At 50.8% G+C, this 21,269-nt stretch overlaps 1 protein-coding gene across 1 annotated transcript in view; it reads left to right on the top strand.

Moving 5' to 3' along the window:
* EYA2 (EYA transcriptional coactivator and phosphatase 2) overlaps window positions 1-21,269 on the top strand; it is a 262,198-nt gene that overhangs the window by 173,044 nt on the left and 67,885 nt on the right. Inside the window, exons 8-9 of the mRNA XM_027070259.2 lie at window positions 1,008-1,150; window positions 7,760-7,843. Coding sequence (XP_026926060.1) covers window positions 1,008-1,150; window positions 7,760-7,843 — 227 coding nt within the window. The remainder of the gene's footprint in view (window positions 1-1,007; window positions 1,151-7,759; window positions 7,844-21,269) is intronic.

The raw sequence follows: 21,269 nt of genomic DNA, 5'->3' as shown, positions 1-21,269 counted from the left end.
AGATCATTTCCTCACCGCCCTAAGTGCAGCCCCGTGTCGGGTGCTTTCGTGGATGTCCTCTCCCTAATTCTCAAATCCACAAACGTCTTGACAAGTGAAGCTTTAAAGGGCTTGCTTTTTAAAAAAAAAAAATTTATAGGTTTTTTTATTTATTTTGGAGAGAGAAACAGCGCAAGTGGGGGAGGGGCAGAGAGAGAGGGAGACACAGAATCCAGAGCAGGCTGCAGGCTCCGAGCTGTCAGCACAGAGCCCGACGCGGGGCTCGAACTCATGAACCGTGAGATCATGACCTGCGCCCAAGTCGGAAGCTTAACCCACTGAGCCACCCAGGTGCCCCAGGGGCTTGCTTTTAATAGAGAATGGAGCAGGCCACATAGGGAGAGCAGCAGCATAGAGAATGCTCCCCACACACCTCCCTTTCACCCCAAGTTGGGGGTGAGGGGGGTCTTCAGGATAGAAGAGTTTGCTGCCCTGCTCCACGCAGATACTGACTTTCTTCCTTCTGTTCGTCTGGGGAGTCTCGGGCTTCGGGATAGAGAGAGTTGCAAACTGTCAATACAGCTCCCCCAGTGGCCCACCCTCACTTCCCTAGATTCTGCTCAGGTGTCCCCTCATCCGCAAGGCCCTCCCTGACTGGCCCCATACCCGTTAGTGACCACCCAGCTCTCCCCGTCCCCAGCCCATTTACTAATTCTCGGTAACACACGGCCCCACCTGGCATGTTACATACTCACTTGTCTGTCTAATGCACCTCTCCTGTCTCTAGAAGCTGAGTGCTGTGAGAACCAGTACCTGGAACTCTGCCCACTCAGTGCATCTTCGCTCGATGAGTGAATGATTCTGAATAGGCAGCCTGAGGGACGGTCATGAGCAGTTTCGAGTCCACAAGGTCTTTGCCTTCTGTGCTGCCTTTGGGACCTACCACTATTGGTTCTGGTGTGATACTTCCTGGGAGGCGACACTCAGCAAAGCTTCTGATGTGTCCACCCTTCCCTTTCCGACACCAGGCGAATACAACACACACAACGGACCTTCCACGCCGGCAAAGGAGGGAGACGCAGACAGGCCGCACCGGGCCTCCGACGGGAAGCTCCGAGGCCGGTCGAAGCGGAGCAGCGACCCCTCCCCAGCGGGGGACAGTGAGATCGAGGTAACTCCAGACTGCCTGTTTGACTTGGTGAATGTAATCTCCAGCCGTGGCCGGAACGAGAGGCTGGGGGGCAGAGTTGTGTCCACGCACACAGCGGGGCTCTGGGTTCACAAAGCTCAGTAACAGCACAGGACCCTTGAGGGGAAAGGAGAGAATTGTGGGGGCCGTCAGGAAGCGCTGGTGACTGTCCAGGCTAGGAAAAGTCACCCTGGGGATAGTAAACAACTCGGGTAGACAGCCGCAGAATCACCTGGAGGCCTGTGAAAACCCAGCTTTCGGGGTCCCACCCGCAGTTTCCAATTTAGTAGATTGGGGGCGGGGCCTGAGAACTGGCATTTCCAGGGCATTCCCAGATGATGCTGATGCTACAGGTTGGGGAGCACACTCTGAAAGGCCCTGGTAAAGACACCAGTGGGCAGAGAACCTTCCCAGCTGGGTCAGAGGGTTCTTAGCCTCCTACGTATTACTGTCAGCTGGAGTGCTCTTTAAAATACAGGTGCCCAGACTAATTCAACGTACATTGCAAGAGAGTTCTATTAGTTCCCGTCGTGGCTCTGATATGGCTTAAGGATTTACCTATCAGGAGACAGGAGGCTGGCTCAGCTTGCATCATTTCTACGATTCTGAGTTTCATAGAAGGTTCTTGGACCCGTCATTCTCAAGCTGCATCCCAGATCAATTAAATCCAATTCCCTGAGGGAGGGACCCAGGTATCGGTATTTTAAAGCTCCCCAGGTTGTTTCCAGAGTGCCGCCCCAGCTGGTCTAAGGGATGTGCCAGTCTTTAACAAAGCCAAGCGTAGGATCGATCATTGGTCACCCACTGGCATTGTCCCAAACAAACAAAAAAGAACAGCATACATGAGAGAAGGGAAAGGGTACTAGTGGGGACAGAGGAAAAACAGATGCCCAAAAAACAGATGGAAGCAACTGATAGATATCTAGGGAGAAAAAAAAAAAAAAAAACGGGCAGGTTCGTTGGTTTGTACTTTGCAAAAGGCAGAAATAATAGGAGGGCCGATCTATCGGCTTGAGTGTGCCATGGGTATATGGGTAGCATTGGCAGAGTCTGGGTCCGGGCCAAGAAATTGAAATGTACCATCATCCCATCTCTGTTCATAATCCTGTACAATTCATGCAGCAGCCACAAGGCTCAGCCCACAAACTCAGATGTGCTGAGAAATACAATTTTCATCATCTCCTTAAAGTCATTGTGATTTTGACTCTGAGTCCCCATCCCATCAGGACGGTAAGAAATGCAGTGTCATTGGGGCGGGGGGGCCTTCTACCTGGAATTGTCTGAGAATCTCAGGGCTCAGGTGGTCTCAGAACAGACCAGGTCTACAGAACAGATCCTGTAACGGCTAGGATTCGAGGTGATGGCTGCTTCCTTCCTCCTTGTCAGTACCTGCCGTGGCCCGTGAGAGCCCAGCCCTTCTCTGGCATGTCCATGCCATACATTGGGCGTTGAAATCCTCGTCGAGGACCAGAACCTTGGAGCATGAGATACAATCCTTTGGTTGCAAGCAACAGAAACCAGTTCTGGTTACTTAAGCAAATGCGAATTTACCGGGAGGGCACAACAACATGGAGGGGGGAAGTGATAAAACCAAGGTTGGAAACAGCTGTAACAAAGACCAAGGAATCTAGGGAACCTTCTGGGTGCCGGCCCCTGCTGGAGAGTAAACCACGCGCGATTCTAACGCCAGTTCACTCAATGTCTGGTTCCAAGGAGACAGCCTCCACTGGCCTGACTCGGGTCTTGGGCTCACCCTTGATCGACAGCCCCACCAAGACAACAGAAAAGAAAACCAGGGTGCTCTTATCAGACAGGGACGGATGCTGGGGGCCCAAGCACAAATGGCCGCCACCAGGGGATTTGAGATGTAGCCAGCGTTCGCTGGTAGGGCTTGCTTATGGCCAGCGTCTGTTCTGGCTGTCCCAGAAGGTGCTGCGTATTTTGAATACTACTCTCGTCTCCTCCCCTTGGTCAGCTGCCTGAGGTATTCCAGCGGCCACCCAGGCTGAGAACTTGACCCCCTGCGGACCCGCCACGGAGCAAGCGTTCCCACTGCTCATGGGACCACTCTTAGGCCAAGGGATTTGTTCTTGCTTTTCCTCTAATTCTTAGAGCCCTCTCCTTTCAACACCGAGGGACTTTGCAGCATCCCCTCAGCAGGACTTAGGCCTTTGCAAAAGACCAGAAGAGAATTTGTGTGCCTCCGCTCGTCCTTCGGTTTCCTGCCTCCCATTTTCCCGAGGGTTTCCTACAGCTTCAAGTTGCGGGATCTGTGGAAATCACAGGGTGGCACACACACGAATGTCTTGGTGTTGTTGTTGTCGTTTTTTCTACTATTCAGTCACTTGACACGGCTTCTGCTCTTGGTGGGGGTGGAGAGACATTTTCCACTGAACTGAGAAGGCAGTGGGGGTGGCATGGAAGTCAGGGATTACGGGGCGACGTGATTCTGGAAACAGCTGCTTCTCGATTCCAGAGGAAAGTACCACTGGGCGAGAGCCGTTGAAAAGGTGTGAGCTGTGTTTCACTTCTGTGCTTAATGTCAGCATGGAGGGTTAGCACCACATCGCACCTCCTAAGGCTTTGGCAGTTTTGCTAATGACTGAAGCCCACGAGAGAGAAACGACGTGGGAGAAGTGGAAAGGAGGGAAATTCTGAGCGTATATTCGTTAAACTCCATCGACCGCAGGTGCCAGAACCCCACGTGAGCTAGCTTAAGTGGAAAAGCAGAATTTATTTTAGGGATACAGAGATTCTCTTCCCCAAGGTGGGAAGAGCGGAGTGTCAGCAAGATGCTGGGACCAGAAGGAAGACGGGGCAAGGAAGAGCGTGTGCGCCTTCTCTCCGCACGCACTACAGTGCAGGTGCCCGGATGCCCAACCGTAATGTCTTCAGCCCGCACAGGCGCTGGTTCCTGGGCTCTGCCCTCCTCCAGCCTCCCTCTGTTTCTGTCTGAAACCAGGTCCTGGCAAAGTGTGGGGTGGTCTTTCCATCTCTCACCCCTCTGTGCCACGCTCCCTGCAGACTGGCCCTCCCTGCCCTTCAGATTGTGCGGCCTCCAACAGCCACTCAAAGATGGTGAATGCCTTTCTGGGTTCTGATTTCAAGTTTCCAAGGAAAAGCCTCTGGCCCAGTTGGGATTGGGGGCTCTCCCTGGCCCAAACCATGATGGGCTAGGGGGGAGGGTCACTGCAAAGCAGCCACCCGGAACTTACCCACCAAGGATCTAAGGCAGGGGAACAGAGTGGTAGGGAGGGGGGCAGACTTTCTTCTTCAGAGGCTATGTTGTAGATAAATGAATGGGGTCTGCATTCAGTTTGAAAATACTCACTGATTTTTTTTTTTAATTCCCTTACCAAAATGTCTCGGTTTCACTGATCCGACTAAGTTCATTTATTTTTTTTAAGTTCATTTATTTATTTTTGAGAGAGAGAGAGAGAGAGCTTGCATAAGCAAGGGAGGGGCAGAGAGAGAGAGGAAGACACAGAATCTGAAAACAAGCTCCAGGCTCTGAGCTGTCAGCACAGAGCCTGACATGGGGCTCGAGCTCACTAACCATGAGATCATGACCTGAGCCAAAGTCAGACGTTTAACTAACCAGCCACAGTGGCTCCCGATCCAATTGAGTTCAGATAAATTGGGACTTAGCCATTGAAACCCAGAAGCCCTCCTTAAAAACAATAGTTTTCAAATCTCTTTTTTTTTTTACCATGACCCGTAATAAGAACTATACTTAATACTGTGACATACACACACGTAAATGTAACTAGACCAAAAAACTCACAAAGTCACAGACCTGCCAAGTGCCTTGAAAACCCTTGCACTAACTGACCTTTTCCTCCTAGAGACCACCCTTCTGTTAAAGGCATGGCGAATGCCCATGTTTAAATTAAGTACAGCCGTTCACCTCCAGAGAGGTTTCAAGGGTGGCCCATTCAAGATAGCAGACTGAGTAGGTGCATCGGGCCCCCTGCTACCAACACCAGCTACACACGCAGTCAGTCAGGCCCTTTGCCCTTAAAGACCGTGATCCCCGGAAAATGATGGAAAGCAACAGTGTGAAAGATAAGGGCCAAAATAAGTTAATAGGATACATGACAGGTAATTTAAAAACCAGAAAAGAACTTTGGAAAACTCTGAGCAGTTTTCTTGTAAAGATCCAGGGAGCTCTTGCATCTATAAAATATGCAGTGGGGGCTGTTCGGAAGGAAATACTCAGAGACAAAGAGTCATTGGAAATTTTTAAATGACAGAATCAGAAGTTTAATAGAAGGGTTGGAAGAAAACGTTTAAGAAATCTCCCCGAACACAGATCAAAAAGACAAAATTCTAGAAAATATTTTTTCTTAAAGTACAAGCAGTATCAATCAAAAAGGTCTAATTTAACTGTCTTCATGTAAAGAAATAAGATCAAAAATGCTTAGGTGCTGAACAGTATGAATGAAGAAAGACCATACCTAGGTTTATCCTCATGGAACTTGAGGACTGCATGTATAAAGAAAAGATCTTAAAATATCCCAGAGAAAGAGCCCAAATGTCCATCACTGATGAATGGATAAAGAAGATGTGGTTTATATATACAATGGAATACTACTTGGCAATGAGAAAGAATGAAATCCTGCCATTTGCAACAGCGTGGGTGGTACCAGAAGGTATTATTGCAGAGTGAAATAAGTCAGTCAGAAAGACAGATGTCATGTTTTCATTCATACGTGGAACTTGAGAAACTTAACAGCAGACCATGGGGGAAGTGAATGGGAAAAAATTAGTTACAAACAGAGAGGGAGGGAGGTGAACCATAAGAGACTTCTAAATACAGAGAACAAACTGAGGGCTGATGGTAAGGAGCAGGGGAGAGGGGAAAATGGGTGATGGGCATTGAGGAGGGCACTTGTTGGGACGAGCACTGGGTGTTGTATGTAAGCGATGAATCACGGGAATCTACCCCCAAAACCAAGAGCACGCTGTCCACACTGTGTGTTAGCCAACTCGACAATAAATGATACTAAAAATAAATAAATACAATAAAAGATGGACGAGGAAAAAAATAAAAATAAAATATCCACAAGAGTGAAAAAGCAAAACCTACGAAGGACTAAAGATTCATGAAACATTACACTCCCCGTCGGTCACATGGGACACTATGAGATAATGGAGGAATTCTTTCAAACATCCGGAGGACTTTATTTTCCAATTGGAATTCTGTACCCACAGGTACCATAGAGCAAAATGAAGATAGATCAGAAAGGTAGGAATTCAGCACGGTTACTTTCCAGACACCCTTTCACAAGAAGCAGCTTCAGGATATACTCAAGCAAAACAAGGAAGAAAACCAAGAGAGACCTGGGTTCCAGGAAACAGTCGATCTCGTCTGGAAATGCAGTATAAGGAAGTCTCCGGATGCTACCTATGCAACAAGCCTGAAGATGACCCAGGCCACATTGGAGCATTCTGTCACTGAGGATGAACCTGTTTGCTACAGCGGGTGTGGCCGAATTTGAGACTCTAACGAAAGCACGTCATTGGAAATGAGACAAAAATTAAAGCAGTTCATAAACTCCTGCAAAAACAAAAAGTTATTCCAGACAGGCACGGTTCCTCTGTAGAACAAACTGGGATATGCCGTGGTTTTTCATCGGGAAGGAGCACAGGGAAGGACATGACCTTCGTGGTAGAAACAGTCTCCTGAAAGTGGCTCTGGGGTTAGGACGTGGGACACACAGAGAAAGAGGTGAATCCCAACGTGGTACTTGGCTCTACAGGTGATGAGAGATGCGCATGCCCTTCACTGTTTACCAACCTTGAAAATCAACATAGAAACAGAGCACAGAAGATCAAAGTACCTCTATGAAACCAAGCACACGAATCGGTTTATCCACGGTGGGAGTGCAAAAGTAAGCCTAATGCCGCTAAACGACAGAGAGGGGAGGAGGTGGCGGGAAAGGGCGAGAACACGACAACCGCCTTCCATGTGGGATTTACTGCGTCAGCCCGGGAGAGTGTCCAAAGCGGATGGACTTAGAAGTCGAGGGGCTCACCTACGTGAAAAGCGTAACATCCCGGAGAAATGCGGGAGATCGCCATAAGCTAAACCCTCATCTTTCACATTACTGAGTCAAGAGCTGTTGTCTCACGTCGGCCAGTCAGTAAGTAAAAAGGCATAAGTACGTTACTTAGAGTTACGGAGGTAATCGCCAGAACTGCTAAAAACAGGAGTGTTTAGAAGTGGTCGGGCTTAGGGTGAGCGGGTGAATGTAAAATGGTAGTACTTCATTTTTTCAAATGAGCTATATGATTTTTATTGTTGCTTTTGGACTGAGCTCCTCCACTTCTGAGCTTCTATGTGGAAGGCAGGAACAGGCTTCTTGGTTCTGGCATCTGAGGGTTTGATAGGAGCCCAAAATTGGCCCTCAGAATACCCTTTACATGGCTGAAGTTGGATGGGGACCCAGTGACACATCGGTGAGTCACATGTTTTATAACTTAAAGATAATGGTTTTCAAGACTTCTTTCTCCTCCCAGGGAATTGATTTCTGCAGACATTAAGTCAGATGCAAGCAAATCCATTTGTCTTCCTCTTTTTCATCACAGCGTGTGTTCGTGTGGGATTTGGATGAAACGATAATTATTTTTCACTCCTTACTCACCGGGACTTTTGCATCCAGATACGGGAAGGTAAGAATCCATGTTGTGTCTTCTCTCTCTGTTTCTTTTTTTTTTTTTTTCCCCCAACATGACAGTCTGTCCAGCTGGTTTGTCCTGGGAATTGTGGGGGCAGTTTATGAGGCGGCTTCTCCAACAAAAGCTACCCCTCTGGGTCAGTCTGGGTTTGAGAGCTCCTATGGAATTTTCCCTCGACATGTGAAAATTTAATTAGCTTCCCCTTCTGTCGTCCCCCATGCCTTTCTTCCAACCCACGAAGCGTTCAGCATCCACTTGATCGGATATAAGCTCTTAGTCTGATACACTGCAGCCAAAAACAGTAATTTTAGCTAAAAAACGAGGCAAAGTATTTTCCTTGTTCCCTGTTGTTTATCTTAGCGTCTCCGGCAGATGAATTTCATCTTCCTTCCGTGTTTCTGAGACAAGGGGCAGGCGTTTTGTCAGCTCCGGCGTGGACCTTCACGACAGCTTGGCCAATCTGTCACCGACAGATTATGTCGGGGAACCATCCGGTTAGAACTCTGGGCAGATGCTATGGGCTGATCGGTGGTGAATGGGAGAAACCCTGAAACCACCTTCATAATGCAAAAACGAACCCAGCTGCTAAGACCCAAACCCTGCCGATTCTGTGCATCCGTCCTGCGGGCTTCCCGGCAAACCACACGTGGATGCCGTCTCCCCGGGGAGGCCGGTTGGGTGGAGGGACAGGGATTCCGAGAACAGGCAAAAGCTATCATCTCATCTGAGGTGAGCAACCTGCTGGCAGCTGCGTCCATGCACGGGTAGGAACCGTGAGACTCGCCAGCGCCTGGAAAATATTTCTGTTTCTGTTTAGAGGCCAGAAATATGATTTGACATCACCTCATGGCTTTTCCAGCTGCTCGTGTTTTTTATGGGGCTTCTAACAAGCTGGATGTGTAATTAGCAAGATAGATTTATCATCTGCCATTGTGTTGTAAAGAATATAAAAATGGTGTTGGTGGTGCAGAAATCTCTTGCCACGTAGGAATGCCGTTAATACGTCTAGCAGGGCCTGCGGGAAATCCGGCGTGCGTTCTTGGACAGAGCACGGCTTAGGCAGAGGGTGGCGGAGTCGAGAACTGCCGAAAGGACACCAGACCGGACTGGCCGGCGTTGCAAAAAGTTGAGCCGTCCCGCAGGGGCTATCGTAGCGGGTTACCCACTAGGTCTGGGCGCTTTAGGGTTTTCCGAACCACCCCGGTAAAGTCACTGCGCCCTGAAAGGCTTGCCTTCACTCGTCTTGCCCTTAGAGACGGCCCCCTGTCAAGTTCTGCGGCTGCGGGCAACGGTCGGGTTCTCGCGGGTTGTGTAGGGCTTTGTCATCATGGGGATGGTTTTTGTGTCCGTGTCTCGCCACCGTTCCTGAAACCACACTGTGGGCGTCCTCGAGACCAGGGCAGAGCCCAGAGCCCATGCCCCCTTGTCATCCCTCACTGCCAGCTGCCTCTCTCCAGCCGTACCACCTCAGCCCAGCCACGTTCACGTCCAGCTGTGGTGCTTGTCCTTTATAGCCGCCTGTAGAGGGACCATCCTACAATACAAACCTGGTCGTGTCACATCCCTCCCAAGGCTGTTCGTGAGCAGGCTCCTGCCCCCCTCTGCAGCCCTGTTTCCTGCCTGTCATCCTAAAGTGCTTTCTGTCCTCAAACCAGCCACCTACCCTCCCATCTCTGCTGGGTTTCTCCCAGGAAAGGCCGGATGCGGAGTGGAAAAGTGAGATGGGAAGGGAAGGCAGCCCATACAAGTTACCGCTGCAGGTGACCGGGGCTCAGTCCCACCGGGGACCCCTGGGAGACTCTGTAGAACACACCTCCGAGCTGACCCGCCAGGAGTGAGGGTGCTGGGATATTTCTCTGCCACTTCCCTTCCATCATAGCTTAAGGGCTTCCCTAGGGGATTACCTCCCTGCACCTCGGACCTGCCCCTGAGAAAGCCCTCCAGCAGGGAACCTCGAGACTAACAGTTGAAAGCCTCTGCACCCACAGGAATGGCAACAGCTGAGAGGATGTGGGGAAGGAGCACCCTGGAAGCCTCTGCTATACTCTGGAATGTTCTAGCATGTTGTTTTACTAGCATAAGTCTTACTTGTCTTTCAGTTCTCATTTTATTTTTTTTTTAAGATTTATTTATTTTTGAGAGAGAGACAGAGCGTGAGCAACGGAGGGGTAGAGAGAGAGGGAGACAGAATCTGAAGCAGGCTCCAGGCACAGAGCCCAATGCGGGGCTCGAACTCCGACAGTGAGATCATGACCTGAGCCGAAGTCTGACGCTTAACCGACTGAGCCACCCAGGCGCCCCAGTTCTCATTTTAAATGTAGCTTCCTTCGAGAGGAGTTGGCTAACCTTTATCTAAAGCACAGCTCTCCCCATAACTGTGTTTTTCATCTATAATTATGCACTCACTGTGTGTCTCCCTTCTAGGCTATATGTACCACAAGGGCAGGGCCCATGAACATTTTTTTACCCACTCAGCCAAATGATGCACGGGCCAGAATTGCTCAATAAATATTTGTTGCATGATTAAGTCAGGACGATCCTCTAGAAAAGCTACATGATGACAGGCACTTTTTTTTTTTTCTTTTTTTGCCTGTTTGGTTCATTGCTTTATCCCCAGCGCATAGAACAGTGCCCCCACTTAGAAGGCATCAAATAAATATTTGTGGAAGGAAGGAAGGAAGGAAGGAAAATAGTATCCAAACAAAAAATGCCTAGCTGGTGGCCGCTGACCAAATTCAGCCTGCGGACATTTTTGTTTGGCCCCTAGAGTGTTTGAAAAAATGTGAATTTGTTGCCAACATTTAAAAATCGGGAGATTGCACGGACCCAAACAGTCCAGATTTCCAACTCTTCTTGAAAAATTAGAGAATCTGGCAATCCTGCATTTTCGTGTGGCAGCCGTCGATGGGAGCTGAGTAGCGACTGGCCTCTTGGGGGGGGGGGGGGGTACCCTGTGCAGCCCACCCCACAGGCCCCCTTGGCCTGTTTAACCCACTTATGGGACCCTCCCTGGCCCCACTGGCCTCTGACTTCAGCGTCTATCCTAGAATTTCAGAACCACAGAAGGTCGGAGTTGGAGGGACCTAGGAGACCAACGTGGCCGGTTACTCTCCGTAGTACAGAAGGAGAAACTGAGGCCCAGAGAGAGTGAGAGTCATTTTTCAGGCTCACTTGTCTGCCTCTGTGCCCCCAGGATGTCCAGGGGAAACAGATGAGAAGCTCTTGGAGCATCCAAGTCCCCTGTGCCACGTTCACTCCTGTTCTAGAATTCACCCCACCCTCCCCCCGCCGCTCTCCCCTAGGTGAGGAGTACTTTTTTTTTTTTTAATTTGCTAAATCCAGCCACTCCAAGAGGGACCCAAAGTGACCGTGGCTTAAGCAAGATTGTTGACTTCGTCCAGCTAGCAGTCCAGGTGTAAGCAGTTCAAGCCAGTAAGACTCCTACACAGCACCAGGCACGAAGGCCCTCTTTGTTCTCTGCCTTCCCTAGAAGTTGCCTTCATTGGCAAAATAAAACATAGCTCGCCTCCCACGTGTACATCCCAGCCAGCGAGAAGGGGGAGCAGGAAAAGGAGAATTTACCCCTCTTTATCTTATTTTTCCCCTTCTCTGCTAAGGGCCAGACTCGGAATGTGTGCCTGTCATTTCTTTTCACGTTCTGTTGGCTGGAACTTGATCACGTGGCCACACATAGCTGCAAGGGAATCTGGGAGATGTAGTCTTGTCACATGCACCACTCAAGTTCAGGGATTCTGTTATTCTGAGAGGGAGAAAGGAAGAGTGGATACTGGAGGAGAGCTAGCGTTTCCTAGCACGGAGCACCATGTAATAAGAGGAAGAACAATGAAAGGGAAAAATGTTGAGGAAAAAGAACCTAGAGGGCAACTGTATCTGTAGCTCCAAAGAGAGATCTGGGCTACAGCAATAAACTTGGAAGTGAGAGAAGTGTAGAGGACCCTAGAGGAACAGAAGTATGAACCGCATTTTGCAGACAGAGTAACTAAGGCACAGGGAGGTTATGGAGTCAAGGTATTCATAATAGAAACAAAATACGTAGCCTTGACTTTTGGCCCACGACTCTTTCTCTTTGTGCTTTCCCAGAAGCTACAGCTATGTGGAACTCATTACTAACAGCTGGTGGCAAAGCAGGACTCAATTTGAAGCACTTTGTAGAGCGTTTAAGCTACAAAGGGAATTTATTGGATCGCAATAATTGAAAAACTCAGAGGGACTTGGAATTCAGGTTGGGCTGGATCCAGGAGCACAAGCAGCATTCTCGAGGCTTGGTCTTTCTGCATCCCTCAGCCGACTTCCTCCATACAGCGACTGTCTGTCAGCAATCCCATCCAAAAAAGGAGACCTACTTCCCAAATTCCAGCACAACTCTCAGGCTTGAATCTCATCGGCCTAACCTCTGGGGCTCTGATTCGCCAGCCTAGATCAAGCCCCAGCCTAGATCAAGAGCCCACGGCCAGAGAGGGTGGAGGAGCGGGTCAGCTCCATCCCAGCCGAATGGATGGAATGGGAGAGGGACGCTTCCCAAAGGGAGACTGAAGTGCTCTTTCCAGAGAGGGTGAGGACAGGTACAGGCCAAGACATCTTGTACATCCGTGCCAAGGACCAGCAGCTCCCTGCTGTGGCCATGACACTGAGCACTGTACAGGAAGCAGAAACCATGCCAATTGTGGTCCCAGCCAAAGGGGTAACTTGCTGTTTACTTAGGGAAATAAGGGCAACAGAGCTCAAATGATTAAGGCCTGACTCAAAACAGAGCGTTTGAATTTTCAGACAGAAACTGGGCTCTCTTCCTGTTCCCAATCAGAGGCATGTGCTGCTCAAGGCTGTCGTCTGTCCACTTCCTTTCCATCTCTTCATACCCAGTGCTCAGTGCCAGAGCGTCCCTTTGGCAGAGCACCTCCCCCCATCTTGTGGAGCCATTAGAAATTCCCTAGAGAGCTGGAGCAGCCCGCAGTTGCTGCCTCTCCGCTCACCTCTCCTGCTCCCCCCCCCCCCCCCCCCCCCCCCCCCCCCCCCCGTGAGGCCCTGAACTTTTTTTTCCAGCCCGGATTAGGCAGATGCAAGGTGTTCGGGAGCCTTTCTTTGCCTGTGGCCAGGAAGGGACTCTTAAGGGGGATTAATCAGTGTGGGTCGCCGCGGACTCTTCCTTTTGTGCCTTGCCTTCGAGACAGCTCAGTACCGATGGCAAACTCAACTCCAGGACCAGTTGTGTGTGCTTTTTAATAACAGCTTTCTTGGGGCGCCTGGGTGGCTCAGTCGGTTGCACGGCCGACTTCGGCTCAGGTCATGATCTCGCACTCCGTGAGTTCGTGCGAGGGATAAAAGCTATAAACCTTTCCCCCACGTGCATGGCACTGGGTCAGGAGTCAGACCCTTGGTCCTCAAGACAAACCCACGAAGGCAGATGTGGTGATCCCCATTCTACGCAGAAGGACACCGCCCCAGACCGCCAAGCTAGTAAGCAGCAGAGAAGGAATCAGACCAGAGTTCCAAAGACCATTCTGGGCCCCCCACCTGGCCCCTCCAAGCAGGCTACAGCCAATCACCAAGCCCCCAGTTCTAGGGCCAACTTTCAAACCTCCATCCCAACCAGCCACTCTCTATGCCGGACATCATGGTGGCGGCGGGGGGAGGGACTCTCAGCCATATTTTTTGTTGCATTTTTAAAATTAGTTGCAGCATTTACATTTGGGAGATTTCAGGGGCACCTGGGTGGCTCAGTCAGTTAAGCGGCTGACTTCGGCTCAGGTCAGGATCTCACGGTTCGTGGGTCCGAGCCCCGCGTTGGGCTCTGTGCTGACCGCTCAGAGCCTGGAGCTGGCTTCGGACTCTGTGTCTCCCTCTCTCTGACCCTCCCCTGTTCACGCTCTGTCTCTCCCTGTCTCAAAAATAAATAAAAAACGTTTAAAAAAATATAGTAATAATAATAATAACAACAGCTTTCTTGAGATATAATCCACGTGCTATACCTGTACGTGTCAGTCTGTACAATTCGGTGGTTTTTAGCATGTCAGAGTTGCACAACCATCAGCAGCGTGTAATTGTGGGACATTGTCATCACCCCAAAGAGAAATCCGTGCTCCTCAGCAGGTACTCCCTATTTCCCCACCTCCCCCCACCTCCGCCCCGTCCCTGGCCACCACTAATCTACTTTTTGTCTCCATAGATTTGTCCCGTCTAAACATTTCTTAGGAACAAAAAAAAATCATAGTGGGTGGTCTTTTGCGGCTGGCTTCCTTGACTTAGCATCATGTGTTCTCGATCCATCCCGGTTACTGCGTGTGCTAGTTCTCCATTCCTTTTCGTTGCCGGGGGATTCTCCATGGTATGGGATGTGCCACTCTTTGTCCGTTCGTGCGTTGACAGACGGCTGGGCTTGGGGCTGGTGTGAATAACGCCACTGTGAACATTTGAGGGTGAGACGTTGCACAGACAGGGGTTTGCAGTTCCCTTAGGTGCGTGCCTGGGAATCGTAACTCCAGGCTGAACATCTTGAGGAACTGCCAGGCTCTCCTCCGGAGCGGTCGCTCCACCTTACGGTCCCCTAAGCAGTGTGTAAGGTTCCAGTCTCTCCACCTCGTCCCCAACACTCGTTAGTGTCTTGGTGGTTGTGTAGTTTTCCCAGTGGGGGTGAAGTGGGATGTTCCGGTGGTTTTGATTGGCATGTGCCTGATGACTAATGACGTTGACTGATGACTAAGGGTGTTTTCATGTACTGCTTGGCCATTGGTGACATCTTCTTGAGAAAAGTATCTGTTCAGATCCTTCGCCTGTTTCTTCATCGGTTGACTTTTTTTTTTATCGTAGACTTCCGAGAGCTCTTTATATATGCTGGGTATATATGTGATTTGCAGTATTTTGCAATGGCAGATATGTGAGTGGAAAATACCTTTCTTTCCCCGCGTGGGTTTTTTCCCTTGGTTGATGGTGTTCTTTGAGGTATATGAAGCATTTCAGAGGAGAGGGATTGTAATTAAATTTGAGAAAAGCAGCCAGAGAAGGAGGCCTCATGGAGAAGCTGAATGTCGAATAGACTGAAAGGAACAGATAGATATGTGGTAAAAGAGCAGTGGAACGGCAAGTGCAAAGGCCCTGTGGCAGAAGTTTGCCTGGTGGATTTTAGGGACAACCAGGAAGTTAACATGGTTGGAGCAGAGCAAGCAAGGAGGAGGGTAATAACTCACCGGGCTTTTGCTCTAAAGTGGGAGCCATAGAAGCTTGGACCAGAGAGAGGACAGGGTCTGAGTTATATTTCTAAAGAATCCCTCTGGCTGCCCCCCTGGGGAGGGTAGACCACAGGGGAGCAACATAGGAAGCAGGGAGACCAGTGAGCAGGCTACTGCAAGAGTCTAGCTGAAAGATGCCGGCTGTTTGGACCAGAGGGGTAGGGGTGGAGTGAGGGGAGTCTGGATATACGTAGAGGGCAGAACCAACTGCAAATAAAGAATGCAACACGGATCCTTCTTCTCCAACATTGGGCTGTAGAGGTGTCCTCATTTCTGGCCCTGACCTGTCCACCCCCTATTGCCAACTAGCAAATTCCTCTTGAACAAATTCTGTTTTTTTGCACAGTTTGCCATACGCCGAGCACTCTGCTGTGAACCCTCTTGTTTTAGAAGTTGGGCCTCGCGCGCAGATGTTGAGTTATTCGTGTTCTGTGGGCACACGAAGCCCCTCTCTTGTTTCACGGGGGTACGATGTGTGTTTCCTTTTATTTTTTTTATCTTTTATTTTTTTTTAACGTTTATTTATTTTTGAGACAGAGAGAGACAGAGCATGAACAGGGGAGGGTCAGAGAGAGAGGGAGACACAGAATCGGAAGCAGGCTCCAAACTCTGAGCTGTCAGCCCAGAGCCCGACGCGGGGCCCGAACCCACGGACCGCGAGATCATGACCTGAGCCGAAGTCGGACGCTTAACCGACTGAGCCACCAAGGCGCCCCGTGTGTTTCCTTTTAGACCCACGTGGATCTTCCTCCTCCCCTCTCCCCCTAGTTGACTGTTGTCGATTCTGGTTTCCTGGAAAATACGTACTGCTTGTTTCTGTACATTTAGGGCATGTATGTAAACGGCCGTATTTAAATACCCCGCGCTTCTCACTCGTCTCCCTCTGCTCTGTGGTTTTTTGATCTTCCACGAAGCCGTACATCCAGTCCTAGGGTTCTGACTCCGTGGTTCTCAACTGGAGGTGACTTGGCCGCCAGGCGACATCCGGCACTGCCATAACCAACATCCTGCAGTGCCCAGGATGCCCCCACGCCAGGGACTTACCTGACCCCAGGCGTCCGTAGTGCTGCGTTTGAGAAACCCTGCAAGTAACCGACGCCCTGAATTCCACGCTTACCTCCTCCCCCTCCCCACAAGGAGGACAGCCAGGCTCCCCCAGGCCCCCACCCGCATGGACAATGCTGTGACAAGCACCCTTGAGGGACTGCTGGAGCTTTACACGTTCTCTCTGGCGGAATCCCCACCACAAGCCTGTAAGGCATGGCGGCTCCTATTATAGTCATTTCTGGAGAAACTGAGGCTTTGAGAGGTGGCCTGACTGGAGTCGCAGTCACCCAGCTCGGAAGGGACAGAAGCCAGGACGCGGCCCGCTGCTTTTAGCCATGCACCTAAACTGCGTCCCCCGGGGTCCATGTGAATGTTCTCAGGCCACTGGAGTGAACTCTTCTGCTTGACTGTGAGCTGCAACCGGGCATATCTGCTGACAAAGGTTTGTTGAATAAACAAATAAGTAAATAGCTTGCGGGCAGGGAGTTCTAAGTGCGTGTGGTTTGCAATCACTGCAGAAATGAGACTCCAGGGTGCCTGCCCCCTAGGGAACCGAGAGCCGTGTGCATGTGACAAGACGGGGGTTTATCGGCATCTGCCCAGAGCCAAGATGATGGGTGGAGTATTGAACAAGTGGCCCCTCTAGGGCAGGCTTGGGGCCAGGGACATTCTGGCAGGTGGGGGACCTGGGATGGAGCCCAGTGGCCCTTGATGCCTCTGCTGCCTGGGCACAATCCCATCCAGGTTTTCCCTCCACATCATCCCTTTAAAGGGCCGTGTCCCGCTCGGTCTGAAGAGATTCGAGGTTTCAGATGGGCAAGGCAGGGCCAAATGTGGCCTAAAGACAGGCGCACTCTGGCCCCCTGGCATGTCTTTAAGTTCTCAACTCATTGCCAGTATTTTGAAATCTGGATAGTTTTCATGAAAATCTGGATGTCTTGCGTGTCAGTTAAGCGCCTGACTTCACCTCGGGTCATGATCTCACAGTCTGTGAGTTTGAGCCCCGCATCAGGCTCTGTGCTGTCGGCATGGAGCCCACGTCGGATCCTCTGTCCCCCACCCTCCTCTCTGCCTCTCCCCGGCCTGCATGCTCTCTCTCGCGCTCTCTGTCTCAAAAATAAACATTAAAGAAGAAAATACTTTTAGAAATCTAGATGTCTCACTTCTCTTGAGAACTGGGCGTGCTGGCAACACGAGACCTGAGTTTTCAGAGAGTGGAGACCCCTCGCCAGGACGTGTGCACCTCGGCACCCCCCACGGGGTGGGGCCTTCCACGTGCGGCCGGACGGCGGGCTGTGCAGTGCTTCCTCTGTCCCCGGAGGCATTTACATTTGTGAGCCACCAACGCCAGGTTGTGCCCAGGGTGTGCGGGACGTGTGGGGGCAGAGACGGCCGGTCCCTGGCTCCCTCCGGCCGACCTCCAAGCTTCGTCGAGGAGTCCCAAACTGTGCCTTTAGCACCCTGTCTCAGAGACGCAGGCTGTCCCCTTCCCCGTGACCGTCCGTCTAGGGAATCTCCTGTGGCTGGGAGCTCCGCTCACTCCGCGTGGTTCAAGCCCCTCCCAGGGGCACCACCAACCCCCTCTTCCAGCAGCTGGAAGGGAAGCAGTGCCCTGCACCCAGCGTCCGCTCTCAGACCTTCCTGATGAGGTCTGAGCACCCTCCCGATGGCTCAGAGCCCCACGGGGCTTGCCATCGGGACGCCAAAGAGGCTCATTTCTCACTGGGATTGCTTGGTGATGGCATCGCATCCCTTCACCATTAGTAAGTGGCCAGGACGGAATTTTCATTAGAGCGGCGCTGTTAACGCCCCACCCTTGGCCCCCGCAGCCCTCCCCATTCCTGTGGGCATGATGGCCTTCCTCTGCAAGTAGCTGTGACACTCTGGGGGTGTTCTTCGCCGTCCCCCAGATGTCCCCACCCTCGTGGACTTCCTTCCCCCGGCCCCACTTGCCTCCCGGGCCACCAGAACTTCCCAGCAGCCCCTCCCAGATAAACTGCTCGCACCTGAATCCTAGACTCAGGGTCTGCTTCTGGGGAGACCCAAACTGAGACACGGAGGGGGGTCTGAACGTTCGGACTTCTTCACGATCGGTTCTTACAGGAACGGCCCCTCCTCATTGCCAGAACCCCGTTGCAACGAGCGTAAGCCCTCTTGGCGACCTGAAGCGTGGTCCAGGGACCAGCATCGCCGGGGAGCTCTTAGACATTCAGGGTCTCGGGTCCCAGATGAACCAGAAAGGACGTTTAAACTTGACTCCCAAGTGATTCCTTCACACATTAGTGAAGCAAGATGTAAGCCATGAACTCACTTGGTGACGACTTTTCTGGTGGATCCAGCCAGCCCGCCGGCCTCTCGGTACGTCTGGAAGAGGCTGGGCAGAGCGGGCCCGGCCAGTCCTTGACTCCCCGCACGTTCCCTCCCACGGCTCCCCTGTCCCCTCCGACCAGCCGCAGCCCTCCCCCCACGCCTCAGCGGGTGTTATTACGTGATTCCGGCCCGGATTCCGGAATGCAATACCCAGCGCAGTGCCATCGGGATTCAATCAGATCCAGTTGGCGATACACGGCTTAGCCTGTCCGTTACTGCTTTACAAACTGAGAAGAAATAAAAAACCCCGGTTTTATGACCCAGCAGTTAAAAACTATTTGTAGAAGTTGCTACGGTTCAAATCAAAAGGGCCCTCCCTGGAGGACTATTAGTTAATTCAGAGGACCACGGATTCTTTCCTTTCCTTTCTTTTTGCCCCATCTACCTTGAGATGTAGCTCTAATTCACCTCTGTCGCTCAGACATGTAGAGCTTTCTATCCTTTGACAAACACAAGCCAAAGTGCTTAAGGACATCTGTTTATTTTATTTCTTTAATGAGAAAACCTTCCAATTTCTCCGGGCTCAGCTGTGTTTATTTACACTGTGTTAGCCATGTGAGGCCAGCACCTTGGAAGTTTAAAGGCCTGGCGGGGCCCTCGCAGCGGCCTCCAGCTCTGGAATGGAGTCAGCCCTGCCCAAGGAAAACAGAGTCCTTGGAACTCTATAAAATGGATTTTCAAAATAAATACTGCCTAATTCACTCGGTAGATGTGGATTAAGTCAAGATGAATACAATTTGGAAAGGATTTTCTGAGGAAGTCGGAGATTTCTTTCCCCCACTGGGGGTTAAACCTTGTATTTAAATCTTTGTTTTTCCCCCTCCAGCTCTCTTTTCAGTGAAGTGAAAGGTATTTCATCTTTGTGGCTAATAAAGAAATGAGGACTTTGATTGGCCTTCTCGAGCGGTGATTATTTTCTCGGTAGGACGAGGGATGGGGACTTAGTTAGCCGCTCCCGTCCATCCAGAAGGGCAGGAAGCAAACATCTGTGGTTGTCATTCTGGCGGGGGTGGGTGAGGAAGAGGCTGGAAATGCTTTGAAAGATGTCCTAGAGGTGAATGACAGTTGGGGGGGCCGTGGGCAGGGGATGGTACCCTTTGTAGATTTAATCCCCTGTAATAGTGCTTCCCTGAGCCAGCGTGCCTCCCTGCCAAGTGCCTTATGTATTTTAGAGCATTAAAGGATTATTTCCAACATAAAATATATTTTAGAGATGGTTTGGGGTTGTCAGAAAAGTGCTCATTAGCAGAGACCGTCTTTGAAGCCCTGTGCTCTCTGCTGCTTGGAAAGAGACCATTTCCTTACAGAGTCAACTTAGGCTGAGGGTTCTCGAGCCGGTTAAGACCCCCGATTTTCCGCCCACCAGATTTAACAAACGCCGACTGCTTCCCAAGACTTCTTTTGCCAACTTTTCCCCCCGCCCCGTGCTTCTTTAGTTCTACCCTTCAGTGAATGTTGATGGGGATCTGGGGGGGCGGGGAAAAAAAGTAATAATAATAAAAGGGATTTAAGTCTCCTATGCAAAACCTACAACAGATTGTCGGTTGGGTTCAAGCAAGACACTCTTTGTCTTCTGTAAATATAGGGTTTGGTGCTCACAATGATAAGGAGTGAAAAAAAATCCTAGGCACCCTGCAAGCCGAAATAATGGGACCAATTTTCCCTTATGCTTAACTAGCAGGTTGGGAGGCTGCCTCCCCCATCGCCCCACCTGCACTTTTTACGGTACTAATTCCCCAACAATAGGGCTCTTGAGCTGTCCAAGGAGCGCTGGGATTCCCGAGGGCCTTCGGCAATGAGGGTGTCACACGGGGGACGGCAGGAAGGTGTCAGCTTGGTTAGATGGGGGGTTGACTTTGACGGGGCCTTAGGAGGTTCCCACTGCCACACCTGCTCCCCCCCCCCACTTCCTCTGTGAATTAAGGAACTCGTAGGTCCTCCTGATGGCAGAGGGGGAAAGCTCTGACCCAAGTCCCCCCACGGGGCCTAGTTCAAAGTAGAAATACGCGGCTTGAGAATCTCTTTGGAGATGCCCGTCAACGGACAAAGGGATAAACACGTAGTCGGATGTTCGTACACTGGAATATTTTTCAGCCGTATAAAGGCACAGAGTGCTGATCCATGCTTCCACATGGGCCGACCCTAAAAACATGACACGAAGTGAAAGAGGCCCGACACAGCACACACATGGTGTGGTTCCATTTATACGAAACATCCAGAACCGGGAAATCCATAGAGGTAGAACACGGGACGGGTGCTTGCCAGGGACTAGAGGGGAGTGGGGAACAGGGAGCCATAGCCTCATGGGTATGGGGTTCTCTTTCGAGCTGATGGAAATATTTGTGAACTAGAGAGGTGTTTGCTCCCCTGTAAAACTGGAGTAACATTCCTGCCCCACTGACCTCAACCGACGAGTCTGAGAATCAGGTGACTTTTCCCGAAGGGCACTGTGGGTGCTTTGGAGGGGACACAACTGCCTGGACCGGTAAGGTCAACATTTCTTACTTGAAAAATTAGAGGCTCTTTAAAAAATAATCTCTTCATTTGGGGTCAGGGTCACATTGGCCTCATGAGATGAGTTGGGGGTGTCGTCTCCTCTTCTGTTTCCCGGAACAGGTTGCAGAGAATTGGTGCTAATTTGGTAGAATTTTCCAGTGGAACCATCTGGACCTGGGGATTTTGTTTCTCGGGAGGTTTTCAGCCATGAATTCAAACCCTTTAATGCTTGCTGCTCGTTCATCCTGGGCGAGTTGTGGTAG

Source organism: Acinonyx jubatus, chromosome A3, assembly GCF_027475565.1.
Source record: "Acinonyx jubatus isolate Ajub_Pintada_27869175 chromosome A3, VMU_Ajub_asm_v1.0, whole genome shotgun sequence".
Taxonomy (NCBI): domain Eukaryota; kingdom Metazoa; phylum Chordata; class Mammalia; order Carnivora; family Felidae; genus Acinonyx; species Acinonyx jubatus.
This window is presented reverse-complemented; position numbering and strand designations above follow the sequence as displayed.